Below are 13930 nucleotides of genomic sequence, written 5' to 3' on the forward strand. Positions count from 1 at the left end.
GCAATATTTTTATACTCCTTCCTGGTCATTTGTCCAGTCTTCCACTTCTTGTAAGCTTCTTTTTTTGCGTTTAAGATCAGCAAGGATTTCACTGTTAAGCCAAGCTGGTTGACTGTCATATTTACTATTCTTTCTACACATCGGGATGTTTTTTTCCTGCAACCTCAATAAGGATTCTTTAAAATACAGCCAGTTCTCCTGGACTCCTTTTCCCCTCATGTTATTCTCCCAGGGGATCCTGCCCATCAGTTCCCTGAAGGAGTCAAAGTCTGCTTTTCTGAAGTCCAGGGTCCGTATTCTGCTGCTCTTCTTTCTTGAGTCAGGATCTTGAACTCAACCATCTCATGGTCACTCCCTCCCAGATTCCTATCCACTTTTGCTTCCCTTACTAATTCTTCCTGGTTTGTGAGCAGCAGGTCTAGAAGAGTTCTGCCCCTAGCTGGTTCCTCCAGCACTTGCACCAGGAAATTGTCCCCTACACTTTCCAAAAGCTTCCTGGATTTTCTGTGCACCGCTATATTGCTCTCCCAGCAGAGATCAGGGTGATTAAAGTCTCCCATGAGAACCAGGGCCTGTGATCTAGTAACTTCTGCTAGTTGCCGGAAGAAAGCCTCGTCCACCTCATCCCCCTGGTCTGGTGGTCTATAGCAGACTCCCACCATGACATCCCCCTTGTTGTTCACACTTTTAAACTTAATCCAGAGACTCTCAGGTTTTTCTGCAGTTTCATACCGGAGCTCTGAGCAGTCATACTGCTCTCTTACATACAATGCAACTCCCCCACCTTTTCTGCCCTGCCTGTCCTTCCTGAACACTTTATATCCATCCATGACACTACTCCAGTCATGTGAGTTATCCCACCAAGTCTCTGTTTTTCCAATCACATCATAATTCCTTGACTATGTCAGGGCTTCCAGTTCTCCCTGCTTGTTTCCCAGGCTTCTTGCATTTGTGTACAGGCACTTAAGATAACTTGCTGATTGTCCCGCTTTCTCAGTATGAGGCAGGAGTCCTCCCCTCTTGCACTCTCCTGCTCATGCTTCCTCCCGGTTTTCCATTTCCCCATTTACCTCAGGGCTATGGTCTCCTTCCCCCGGTGAACCTAGTTTAAAGCCCTCCTCACTAGGTTAGCCAGCCTGCTTGTGAAGATGCTCTTCTTTCTTTTCTTTAGGTGGAGCCTGTCTCTGCCTAGCACTCCTCGTTCTTGGAACACCATCCCATGGTCGAAGAATCCAAAGCCTTCTGTCCAACGCCATCTGCGTAGCCATTCGCTGACTTCCACAATTCAATGGTCTCTACCCAGGCCTTTTCCCTGCACAGGGAGGATGGACGAGAATACCACATGCACCTCAAACTCCTTCATCCTTCTTCCTAGAGCCACATAGTCTGCAGTGATCCGCTCAAGGTCATTCTTGTCAGTATCATTGGTGCCCACGTGGAGAAGCAGGAAGGGGTAGTGATCTGAGGGCTTGATGAGACTCAGCAGTCTCTCCATCACATCGTGAATCCTAGCTCCCGGCAAGCTGCAGACCTCTCGGTTTTCTCAGTAGGGGCAGCAGATAGATGACTCAGTCCCCTTGAGGAGGGAGTCCCCAACCACCACCCTCCTCCCCTCCTTCTCTTGAGAGCGATGGTCATGGAACCCCCATCCCTAGGACAGAGGATCTCATGCCTTCCAATCGGTGGAGTCTCCTTCTGCTCCCTTCCCTCAGAAGTATCATCTAGTCCACTCTCCGCATTAGTACCTGTGGAGAGAACATGAAAACGGTTGCTCACCTGTGTCTCCATTGCTGGTACATGGACACTCCTATTTCTTTTTCTGGAGGTCACATGCTGCCATATTTCTTCACCATCCCTCTGTCCCCTCTGCGCAGCCTGCTCCGATTCTTCAGAACGTTGTGCCCGTAGAAGCATATCCTGACGTCTGTCCAGAAAATCTTCATTTTCTCTTATGCAACGCAGGGCCGATACTTGTTTCTCCAGACCTCGAACCTTCTCTACCAATATGGAGACCAGCTTGCACTTTGTACAGACAAAGTCGCTTCTGTCCTGTGGAAGAAAGACAAACATGGCACAACCTGTGCAGGTTACAACAGCTGAACGCTCACCTTCCATAATTTCTTCCTTCTAGGAGCTTCCTCAGCTGTTGCAGCAACTCACAGAAGCCCACCTGATCAAAGCCTCAGTGGGCTCTTCCTAGGCAAACTACCTCTGTTAGCCTCCACTGTTTGCCACTCAGCTGGCTCGCTGCTGACTGCCTTTTTATAACAGTCAAGCCCACTCAAGGCCCACCTGGAACAAAGAACTCATTGATACCTTACCTGACATAATTTGTATAAAATAAATCACAATCATATCACTATGGTAAATATGGGCATGTCAGTGAGATGCTTTAGGTCACAGAATGTCACACCTCCTCCCTTAGTTTACTGCAGGAGTGTTAGTCACTGACTAGTTTGGAGGGAGTGTGCAAAAAGCCTTCTTAAGGTTTTGAACATACAGCGCCCAAGTGTTGCAAATATTGCAGTGTTCTTCACAAGTGTTTTTGCAAAGTTCTAAGTGCCTTCTCTGGGTCACTAGAAAACCTCTCTTTGTATCTGTGCAGCATTCATAGAATCATAGAATCATAGAATTCAAGATCAGAAGGGACCATTATGATCATCTAGTCTGACCTCCTGCAAGATGCAGGCCACATAAGCTGATCCACCCACTCCTTAGCAAGCGACCCCTGCCCCATGCTTCGGAGGAAGGCGAAAAACCTCCAGGGCCATTGCCAATCTTCCCTGGAGGAAAATTCCTTCCCGACCCCAAATATGGCGGTCAGCTGAACCCTGAGCATGCGGGCAAGACTCTCCAGCCAAACCCTCTGGAAAAGATTATATCATACCATTGACCCATTGTACTATTTACCAGTGTGGCACTTAATTGACCTATTGACTAAGCCCATTATCCTATCATACCATCCCCTCCATAAACTTAACTAGCTTAATCTTAAAGTCATGGAGGTCCTTCGCCCCCACTGTTTCCCTCGGTAGGCTGTTCCAGTATTGCACTCCCCTGATGGTTAGAAACCTTCGTCTAATTTCAAGCCTGAATTTCCTGACTGACAGTTTATATCCGTTCGTCCTCGTGTCCACATTAGCACTGAGCTGAAATAATTCTTCTCCTTCCCTGGTATTTATCCCTCTGATATATTTAAAGAGTGTAATCATATCTCCTCTTATCCTTCTTTTGGTTAAGGAAAACAAACCGAGCTCCTCAAGTCTCCTTTGATACGAAAGGCCTTCCATTCCTCGGATCATTCTAGTGGCCCTTCTTTGTACCCGTTCTAGTTTGAATTCATCCTTCTTAAACATGGGAGACCAAAACTGCACACAATACTCCAAATGAGGTCTCACCAACGCCTTATATAACGGGACTAGCACCTCCTTATCCCTACTAGAAATACCTCGCCTAATGCAACCCAAGACCGCATTAGCTTTTTAACGGCCACATCACATTGCCTACTCATAGTCATCCTGCGATCAACCAGGACTCCTAGGTCCTTCTCCTCCTCCGTTACTTCCAACTGGTGTGTCCCCAGCTTATAACTAAAGTTCTTGTTAGACATCCCTAAATGCATAACCTTACACTTCTCACTATTGAATTTCATCCTGTTACTAATACTCCAGTTTACAAGGTCATCTAAATCTCCCTGGAGAATATCCCGATCCTCTTCCGAATTGGCAATACCCCCCAACTTGGTGTCATCCGCAAACTTTATCAGCCCACTCCTACTCTTGGTTCCCAGGTCAGCAATAAATAGATTGAATAAAATCGGACCCAAAACCGAGCCTTGAGGAACTCCACTGGTAACCCCCCTCCAGCCGGACAGTTCCCCCTTCAATACTACCCTCTGCAGTCTCCCCTTTAACCAGCTCCTTATCCACCTCTGGATTTTCATTTCGATCCCCATCTTTTCCAATTTAACCAGTAATTCTTCATGCGGTACCGTATCAAACGCCTTACTGAAATCCAGATATATTAGATCCACCACATTTCCCTTGTCTAAAAAATCTGTTACTTTCTCAAAGAAGGAGATCAAGTTGGTTTGGCACGATCTACCTTTCGTAAATCCATGCTGTAATCTATCCCAGTTGCCATCGGCCTCATGCTCCGGAACCACTCTCTCTTTTAAGATTTTTTCCATGACTTTGCATACTACAGATGTTAGACTAACAGGCCTATAATTCCCCAGGTCAGTTTTTTTCCCCTTCTTGAATATAGGAACTACATTAGCTAATCTCCAGTCAGTCGGTACAATCCCCGAATTTAGGGATTTATTAAAGACTATCGCTAACGGGCTAGCAATATCCCTCGCCAATTCCCTTAATATTCTAGGATGAAGATTATCCGGGTCCCCTGATTTACTTCCGTTAAGCTGTTCAAGTTTGGCTTCTACCTCAGATACCGTAATGTCTACCCCCATATCTTCATTCCCATCGGTCCATCTATCACTGTTCCTTAGCCCTTAGCATTGTCAACCATTGTTCTTTTCCAGCTGGTGATAACTCAATACAGATATTAATCAATGCCATGCAGTCGTGTGCCTCAGTTTCCCCTTCCACACAGAAGACCAGATTTATTATGGTTTCCCTGGTGTGATGAGCTTTGAGCCTGTTTACAGGTGTTAGCTGAGAAGCAGTATCCCCACAGGGCTTCTTGTTTACTATTTGTAGCATGTCCGAAAGCTTTCCCCAAAATCATGCATGTTACACCTTTTCATAGGATTTACCATTAGTACCAAATACTTTGTTATAAGATTACCCGTTAGCAACAGACATTGCATCATGAGATTTAACAATAACCCCAAATCTTTTATCACAGGTAGGTGTTTTCAAGTACTTTTATTATACCACATCTTCTGCTTGGACACTTTGATTTGTTCAATACCCATTGTGTCTTTCAACTCCTCCCTGAACCTTAACACGTGTTTAGTTACTGGCTTTCCTTTCTCCTCAGTATCCCCTTGTAACGATGGGGCCTTTGGCGGGACACTACTGAGAGTATCAATTGAGGACAAATTGCTTAGAACAGGGAAGTCACAGCCCAAAGCTGGGGGTTCTTTACATTTAAGGTGCCAAACCAGCCAAAGAGAGAGGACTTTGGTTTTACCCCACTTGCTAACCAGAAGTCACACAAGCAATTCCCTCAGATACTCCAGTTCCCTTGTATCACCACCAGCACCGCTCCTTATGGGGATGAATGATTATGAAAACCAACACCCCAGTAAAAGAAAAAAGGTTCTAGTCATCCTAAAGGACCAAGCCCCAGACTCAGGTCAATCTACAGATTAGATCTTACCCAGAAATCACTCGGTTGTCAATCCTTTAGAATCTAATATCTACAGGTTTATTTATAAAAAGAAAGAAATATAGATGAGAGTTATAATTGGTTACATGGAATCAAATACATACAACAATTGCAAAGTTCTTAGTTCAGGCTTGTTTCAGGTTGATGGGATTACTGTGGATTTAAATCAATCAAGTCTCTGGAGTAAAAAAACATCCCAGCCTGGATGGGTCGTTCAGTCCTTTGTTCAGACCTTCAGTTTCAAGCACAGTTCCTCCAGAGGTCAGAAGCAGGATTGAAGACAAAATGGAGGGGATTCCAGGGCCTTTTATATCCTCTGCCAGGTGGAAGGACACCCCTTTGTTCTTACTGTGAAAAATCACAGCAGCAAGATGGAGTTTGGAGTCACATGGGTGAGTCACATGTCCATGCATGACTCAGTTTTAAGGCGGCAGCCATTGCTCCCCTGCTATCTTGAACGTTCCCAGGAAGGCTTCTCACATGTGGATTGGAGTCTCCCAAGGTCCACTGTCAGTTAAGTGTTTCTTGATTTGGCACTTACTCAGAATAGTCCTTTCTCAAGGAGCTGAGGAAATGCTTCACCGATGCTATGTAGAATCAAACACATTGAGATACAAGTACGTAGCCAATATTCAACAAAGAGTCCTGTGGCACCTTATAGACTAAGGCTACGTCTACACTACCCGCCGTATCGGCGGGTAGCGATCGATTTTTCAGGGATCGATATATCGCGTCTCATCTAGACGCGATATATCGATCCCCGAACGCGCTTCTATCGATTCCGGAACTCCACCGCCCCGAACGGCGGTGGCGGCGTCGACATGGAGAGCCCCGGACATCGATCCCGCGCCGTGAGGACGGGTAAGTTATCGATATAAGATACTTCGACTTCAGCTACGTTATTCACGTAGCTGAAGTTGCGTATCTTATATCAATTTTTCCCCTTAGTGTAGACCAGCCCTTACAGATGTATTGGAGCATAAGCTTTTGTGGGTGAATACCCATTTCATCAGATGCATAGCCACTATTCGTAAATTCAACTACAAAAATGATACACATACAGACAGCATAATCATAACCAGCAAATTACAACCTTTTCAGAAACACTTGACTAGACCTTCTTTGTATAAGTTTTGGGACCACTGTAGGACTTTGGTTGCAACAATGATCTATACAGTCACAGTTAATGTCAATAACGTTACAACCCTTCAGTAGGGATCTCAGTCTAAGGTGATCTTGGGGGTCTTGGTATGCTGGGGTCGGGTGAGGTAAGGAAGTGGGTGGGCTTTACATGTTGGCTAGCCCTCTGCTGAGCTGTTTCCCAACCCCAGGGTTATGCCCATGGAAATAATCCACCCCCCTCTTGGACTTCCCTTGTGATCCCCATTCCCAGCACTGGGACCTTCCCCTCCCCCTTTCCTATAGGGTTGTGATCTGTGCTGTCAGGGCTAACAGGTGTGTCTTTTCACAGCTGCTTTCTGTGTCTTCCCAACCCAGGGAATTTTCTCCTCCTCTCTGTCAGTTGGGTCAGAGACAGCCATTTATTTGGTTGGACCTGCATCCTGTCTGAAAGAGACAGAGTTAGTTTTCACAAGCACATCAGGAACAAACTCCTGAGAAATCGGGAGCAGGATTGGGGTATCCTCCGTCATTCCCTCTCTATCCCCGAGAGGCGAGTTGTGTGACTGCTCCCCTCCGGCAGGTCACTTACACAGTTCCCTCTCGAAGCCTGAGCCAGAGGTTGGGTACCTGGGAGCACAAATGCCGAATCAGCCATTCTGTCCTGGGCATCCTCCCCCATGTGATCAGTGAGGAGACATTCCTGTACCCCCACTATTCCTCCCCAGTTTCCTCATCTGGGTCCCCCTCTAGGACACATACCCCTATGCTCTCTGGAGTGGGAACTATCCTGGACAGTTGTCTCAGTGGCAGGCTCCACACCCCTTCCTGAGGTGGTGTTGCCTCCTGCTGCAGTGTTAAAGGAACCCACACCCACCTCCTCAGTGGTTTCTATGAGTCTATCACCCTTCTCTGGCTCCCCTTCGAAACACATCTCCCTTTGCTCACTAGCACTGGGTTTGTCCCTTGTTTAATAGCAACATGGACATTTTTTTCCCTGAGGCGATGCTGCCTTCAGCTGCAGAGCAGGAGCTGGTCTCAACCACCCCCACTCCTGGAAGCATGCAGCTTCCCTCTCCTGCAGGGGAATCAAGGAGACTCTCTTTTTCCTTCACCAGTTCCTAGGACTTTCCCCTTTCCTTCTTAGGTCCCAGCAGAACGCTCCTTCTTGCTGCAGACGGACACTTTAACAGCCTGAGCAATTTATGGAAGAAATCATTGCCAATTAGCATATCAATAGCATTATCGTGTACTACCCCCACTTATCATACAGCTTCCAAACCCAACCACCAAATAATAAAAGCTCTGCCATCTGTCCTGTCAGTATGTCACCTTGTTGCACTATACTCCTCCTAACCACTGAAATTTCTGCCCCTGTATCTTCCCACACAAGGTGTTTCCTGCAATTAATGCTGACAGCCTTTAAGTTCTTCATGCCTAGCTGTGCAGAGGCTAATTTTACAAACCTAGTATGATAAGTGATGGGTGCCTAAGGGGCTTCTGTGCTCAGAATTGCAGCATTCACATGAGATACCTGCTGCCTGCTTCCTCTGAGCACAGCGCATTTATCCCTCGGGTGATCAGTGGAATTATAATGATAGCACCTCCTGGAGTCTTTGGTTTTCAAGCAGATTAGGTTTGGGGGTTTGAAGAATGGGGTAAAACGGGACCATATTTCCCACCAAGTGTAAACTCCTCCATCTGTAGTTTATTCACAATAGAGGCTTGTGTCTGCTCAAAATCCTCAGCTAGAGAAACCATCTATCCACAGTTTTCATGTATTTGTCCCATAGACAGCAAAGAGTCTTGTGGCACCTTATAGACTAACAGACGTTTTGGAGCATGAGCTTTCGTGGGTGATACCCAATTCATCGGATGCAAGTAGTGGAAATTTCCAGGGGCAGGTATATATAAGCAAGCAAGAAGCAGGCTGGAGATAATCAGGTTAGTTCAATCAGGGAGGATGAGGCCCTCTTCTAGCAGCTGAGGTGTGAAAACCAAGAGAGGAGAAACTGGTTTTGTAGTTGGCAAGCCATTCACAGTCTTTGTTTAATCCTGAGCTGATGGTGTCAAATTTGCAGATGAACTGAAGCTCAGCAGTTTCTTTCTGAAGTCTGGTCCTGAAGTTTTTTTGCTGTGGGATGGCCACATAAAGATCTGCTATTGTGTGGCCAGGGAGGTTGAAGTGTTCTCCTACAGGTTTTTGTATATTGCCATTCCTGATATCTGATTTGTGTCCATTTATCCTTTTCCGTAGAGACTGTCCAGTTTGGCCGATGTACATAGCAGAGGGGCAGGAAACAGATCCAAACTAACACAGCTACCCCTCTGATACTTGACACCATGCAAGGCGCTGCATTTAGCCGTATGGAGTGGAAATCCATACGGCTAAATGAAGAAACTTGCACAGATACAGACAGATATCATCTTCCTTTCCAAATGCAAACGGATGGACATCATACCAAATGGACTAAAGGTAAAAAATCCACTGCTATCTACATACTACACAGACCACAGTGAGAGATTGTGCCATACTCTATCAAAGAAACTGAGGAACCACCTGATCAGCCTCCTATACAGCAAGCATTCTCAAAACTACAATACCGGCATGAGGAAATAAGGAAACAGATCAACAGAGCCAGACGTGTACCCAGAAGCCTCCTACTGCAAGACAAACCCAAGAAAGAAACTGACAGGTCTCCACTGGCCATCACATACAGTCCCCAGCTAAAACCCCTCCAACGCATCATCAGGGATCTACAACCCATCCTGGACAATGTTTCCACACTTTCACAGACCTTGGGTGGCAGGCCAGTCCTCGCCCACAGACAACCTGCCAACCTGAAGCATATTCTCACCAGTAACTGCACACCACACCATAGTAACTCTAGCTCAGGAACCAATCCATGCAACAAACCTCGATGCCAACTCTGCCCACATATCTACACCAGTGACACCATCACAGGACCTAAGCAGATCAGCGACACCATCACCGGTTCATTCACCTGCTCGTCCACCAATGTAATATACGCCATCATATGCCAGCAATGCCCCTCTACACAGCCCCACTCAAGCTCCCGTGCCCAGACACCTGCCAGGCAGCTGTGTTTGGGTCCCACACATTGGACCCAGGTGTTTTTGAGTTGGAGCAGGGTTCAGGCCCTACTCTACGCCAGGATTTCTAGGCCCATTCTCAGGGTGGAGCTTCCATTCTAGCACCTCCCTCTGGGAGCAGAGACCTGCATGCCAAGCACCAGGGCCCTGAGACTAGTTTTGGCTGGGCTCCCCTAGACTCTCCAATTGCTTCTACACACCCTACGAGAGCTCCTCCTTGGGCGCACTCTATTCCCAGTTTCTCTCTTTTAGGGCACAGGATCATTAAGCAAACGGCCCAGGGCCTTGCAAAAGGGGTTGCTAAACCAATTCCTCTACTTTAGACAGCCCACCATTCCCTGCTTCAGTGTCCTTGCTGCCCTGGAGCGTTCTTTGGGATTTGATCAGATCTCTCTAAGGTGTCCAGGAGCCACCTCCTGCAACTCCTGGCTTCTCTCCATCTGGAGTCTGTCTCTCAGCTGTAGCAAGAGCTCTGCAACTGAAGAGACCCCTCTGCCATCCTTGTGCCTCTCCTGCCCCAGCTTCTTCTGACTTATCCAGTCTCTGTATTTTTAAAGGGCTGGACCAACTACTTCTCTCTCTGTTCCCTCTTCAGGGTAGGTTCCATTCCTTCCAAGCCCACCCCTCAGCAGAGAAGCTGGAAAAAAACTGGTTTTCTCTAGAATGCAGTTACTCCTTTTTTCTGTCCACCCTAGCCTCCTGCCTCTGAGCACAAGGAGCCTGAACAAAGAGTACAGTAAAAGCCCAAAGACATAAGGACACAGGTGGTTCATACAATCAAACGTGAGTTAATAGGTGTGACACAAGGTCAGAAAGGGTTGTGCAACTAGAAGGCTAATTGACCCAAATTCAACCTTTAAAGACATATTAGAGAACTATATAAATCATAATTAGGGCCACACCCTATAAATAGCAACATAACCTTGGTAAATGGACTAGAGCTTTGAAATGCAAACCTGTATTGTTAGAGAATAAGTGGTAATACTAATTGTATGTGTTTACTTATATTGGATTAGATGTTAACCATGTAAACAGATGGTTCCTGTCTGTTGGTATATCTGTTGATTCAAAGATCAAAATAAAATATTAATATTTAAATTAAACTTTGGTGTAATAACTTCATTGTGTATACTTCTCTTTGACGTTTGTAGTAAACTACCTATGAACCACTAAATGGATAATTACCTTTGCTGATGAATGGAAGAGTTACCTGTGTATACATAGGAAATAGGTAATTGTACTTCAAAGCAACTATTCTTCATTATCATAGCCTGCCAGTGGTCTATAAAAGAACACTTGGGTCCTGATCCTGTCATCTTAGTTCTGCTTAAGCTTCATCAGGGGAAGCTCAAGTCACAAGACTGAGGTCTCCAGTTCCATTCTGCTTCACCCTGATATTGGACATTGGACTGCAAACTAAGGATTAATTCTGAAAGAACTCTTTGTAACTCTAAAGCTCACCATCTGTACCATGAAACTGACTTAAGAACTCTATACATATCTGTACGTATAAAGATGTCGGTTTACTTCAGGGTGGAGGGAGGCGTTGGGTCATTAACTGGCGCTGCCTCCTACCCACAGCCAGGCTACTTGACATCCCTTCTGGGTCCTGTTATCACCCAACACGACAGCAGGTGGTGCCACACACCCAACTAGGTTACCTGAGTGCTTTACCTAAGCCACTCATGGATCAACAATGGAGGTATCAGCCAATTTCCCAGCTCCCCAGCCTTGCACCCCTGCTAGAGCATAATTAGCAATCTGTACAGTGTAAACTCATTAATTAGTTTGTTCCCTCCTCGATGGGAGAAGATCTACACCAGCTTCTGCTAATGGAGCTAAGAATCCCAAACATTTCACTCAAAAACACACTGGTTAAGATAAAACATGAATCAGGTTTATTAACTACAGAAGGTTAGACGTTCAGTGATTATAAGTGATAACAAACAGATCAAAGCAGGTTACCTAGGAAATCAAACAATCTTCCAGTCTAAGACTTGTACACACTAAATAGGATTTGAATCAGCACTATCTCACCCTGATTGGTGATACAAGGAGGCTTACAGATTCTTGAGGCGCAGGCTGTATCTGCTTTTCAGCCTTGGTTCCCCTCACCCATTCAAAGTCCTTTGTCTTCCTGAGCTTCTTATAGGTGTTGAGTGTGGGGGCGTGAAGACAACTGATGATGTCACTACACATCTTTTATAGTTTCTTCCAGCTTGCTGGAAAGTCTGTGTATGTGACGGGGGTGTGTGTGCGTGCCACTATTGGCCAAACATTCTCCATTTTCTCCGTACTCCCTCCAAGGAGATTTTCTTATACAGAGTTCCCATGCTAGTGGATTCTTCCCTGGATGAGTGTTGACACCTCACAGGCATACTTTGTACAAAACATACTATAATTACATCACCATGATAAATATGGGGTGCAGAGTGTCACAGGGATGAACCAGAGAGTGGGGAGGAGAGGAACGAGTGAGGGGCAGGGCTCTGAGGGGAAGAGGCAGAGCAGGTGCAGAACCTGGGGGAAGAGGCAGGGCAGAGAGACAGGGACTCAGGCTTCCAGTTACCAGCAATTAGAAATATGGCAACCCTATGAGTTGTATATAGACAGATTCCCCAATTTGTGATGCTGAAAGAGCACAGTAACTTCAGGAGAGGGTTTAAAGACTCTTTTACTGGCCAGTCAGTGATTCAGGGAAGAGGGCCCAGTGCCGTGTCACCAGCCAGCTCTGCATGGAGCTCAGTCTGAGAGCCAGAGTACCAGGAGACAACTTTAGGTCCCTTTATGAGTAAAGGGCTGGAGTAGCCTATCCCGGATCTGTTGGTTCCTCGCCCCATAGATGATGGGGTTTAGCATGGGGGGCAGCAGGAGGTACATGTTGGCCATGAGAATGTGGAAATGCAGGGGCACATTGTGTCCAAAACGGTGTGTGAGGAAGGAGAAGAGAGCTGGGATGTAAGAGGATAAGATGACACAGAGGTGGGAGCCGCAGGTCCCAAAAGTCTTGAGCCGGGCATCCTTTGTTGGGAGGCTGAAGATGGCCCTGAGGATTTGGGTATAGGTCATGGCGATAAAAAACACATCCTGACCGATCACGAAGAATGCCACAGAGAGGCCGTAGTAACTACTGAGGCTGATGTCAGCGCAGGCCAGCTTCACCACAGCCATGTGCTCACAGTACGTGTGGGAAATGATGTTGGTTCTGCAATATGGCCACCTCCTCGCTAGCAAGGGAATGGGCAGTACGAGCATGGCACCACGTAGCACCATGGCCAGGCCAATTTTAGCCACTATGGGGTTTGTCAGGATGGTGGAATGTCTCAGGGGATTGCAGATGGCCACATAGCGATCTAAAGCCATGGCCACGAGGACCCCAGACTGTATTGCAGTGAAGCTGAGAATGAAGTACATCTGAATGAGGCAGGCACTGAAATTGATCTCCCTGGAATTGAACCAGAAGATGCTCAGCATTTTGGGTAGGATGGACGTAGACAGGACCAGGTCGGTGACAGCCAGCATGCAGAGGAAGTAGTACATGGGCCCATGGAGGCTCAGCTCTGTCTTTACGATGAACAGGATGGTGAAGTTTCCCAAGGTGGCTATGGCATAAATCACGCAGAAGGGGATGGAGATCCAGACATGGGCTGCCTCCAGGCCAGGAATGCCCAGCAGGATGAAGGTGGGGGGGTTGGTGAAGTCGGTTGAGTTGGAATCTGACATGGAGTAAGAGAGAAGGTGTCCAACACTGAGGGACAACGGTGTCTCCTGCATATACCGTATGTTCCCCTGACTTCCTGTATGTGTCCAGGGTCTAGGGTGATGGTCACAGGACAAACAGCTGTATGGAGACACAATGTTAATATGATACACTACATGCACAACTGGAGGCTGTTCTCTTGGATGAAACAGATTGGTCACTCTTCATACACTGAAAAATGACATTTTCATTATTCAGATGAATGAATTAAGAACACCTGACCCTACAACTGCCAATTCCATATTTGATGGTACTCCCTGGATCAAGAATTCCTATGCATTGTGGGGTGGGAAACCTTAATAGGCACCAGCAGGAAAGACGAATGGATATTGGTTATCCCTTATTGTTCCCTAGGCCTTGTCTACACTGCCACATTTTTTCACCAAAGGGCAGCATTTGGTGAAGAAATAATGGAGGTGTAAACACTACAAAGCCACTTTCGAATACGTAACTGCTCAGTTTCAGTGATGTAATTAAGGTAACTTAATGAGACTTGTAAGGCTTTTTACGCAAAAGTTTTGTCGCTGAAGTGCCAGTGTAGACACCGTGCTTGATTTTATCACTGTAATTGGCCCATTGCTTTTC

The 13930-nt window shown here is 46.4% G+C and overlaps 1 protein-coding gene across 1 annotated transcript; it reads right to left on the reverse strand.

The window, feature by feature from the left end:
- Nucleotides 1-12360: 12360 nt before the first annotated feature.
- Nucleotides 12361-13308, reverse strand: LOC120395260 (olfactory receptor 52R1-like). The gene has a single exon (XM_039519470.1). The coding sequence runs from the start codon at nucleotides 13306-13308 to the stop codon at nucleotides 12361-12363; it is 948 nt and encodes a 315-aa protein (XP_039375404.1).
- Nucleotides 13309-13930: the final 622 nt, after the last annotated feature.

Source organism: Mauremys reevesii, linkage group 1, assembly GCF_016161935.1.
Source record: "Mauremys reevesii isolate NIE-2019 linkage group 1, ASM1616193v1, whole genome shotgun sequence".
Lineage (NCBI taxonomy): Eukaryota > Metazoa > Chordata > Testudines > Geoemydidae > Mauremys > Mauremys reevesii.

Excerpts from the sequence above, each read along its gene's own strand:
- LOC120395260 (XM_039519470.1), bottom strand. The coding sequence starts at position 13,308 with ATGTCAGATTCCAACTCAACCGACTTCACCAACCCCCCCACCTTCATC.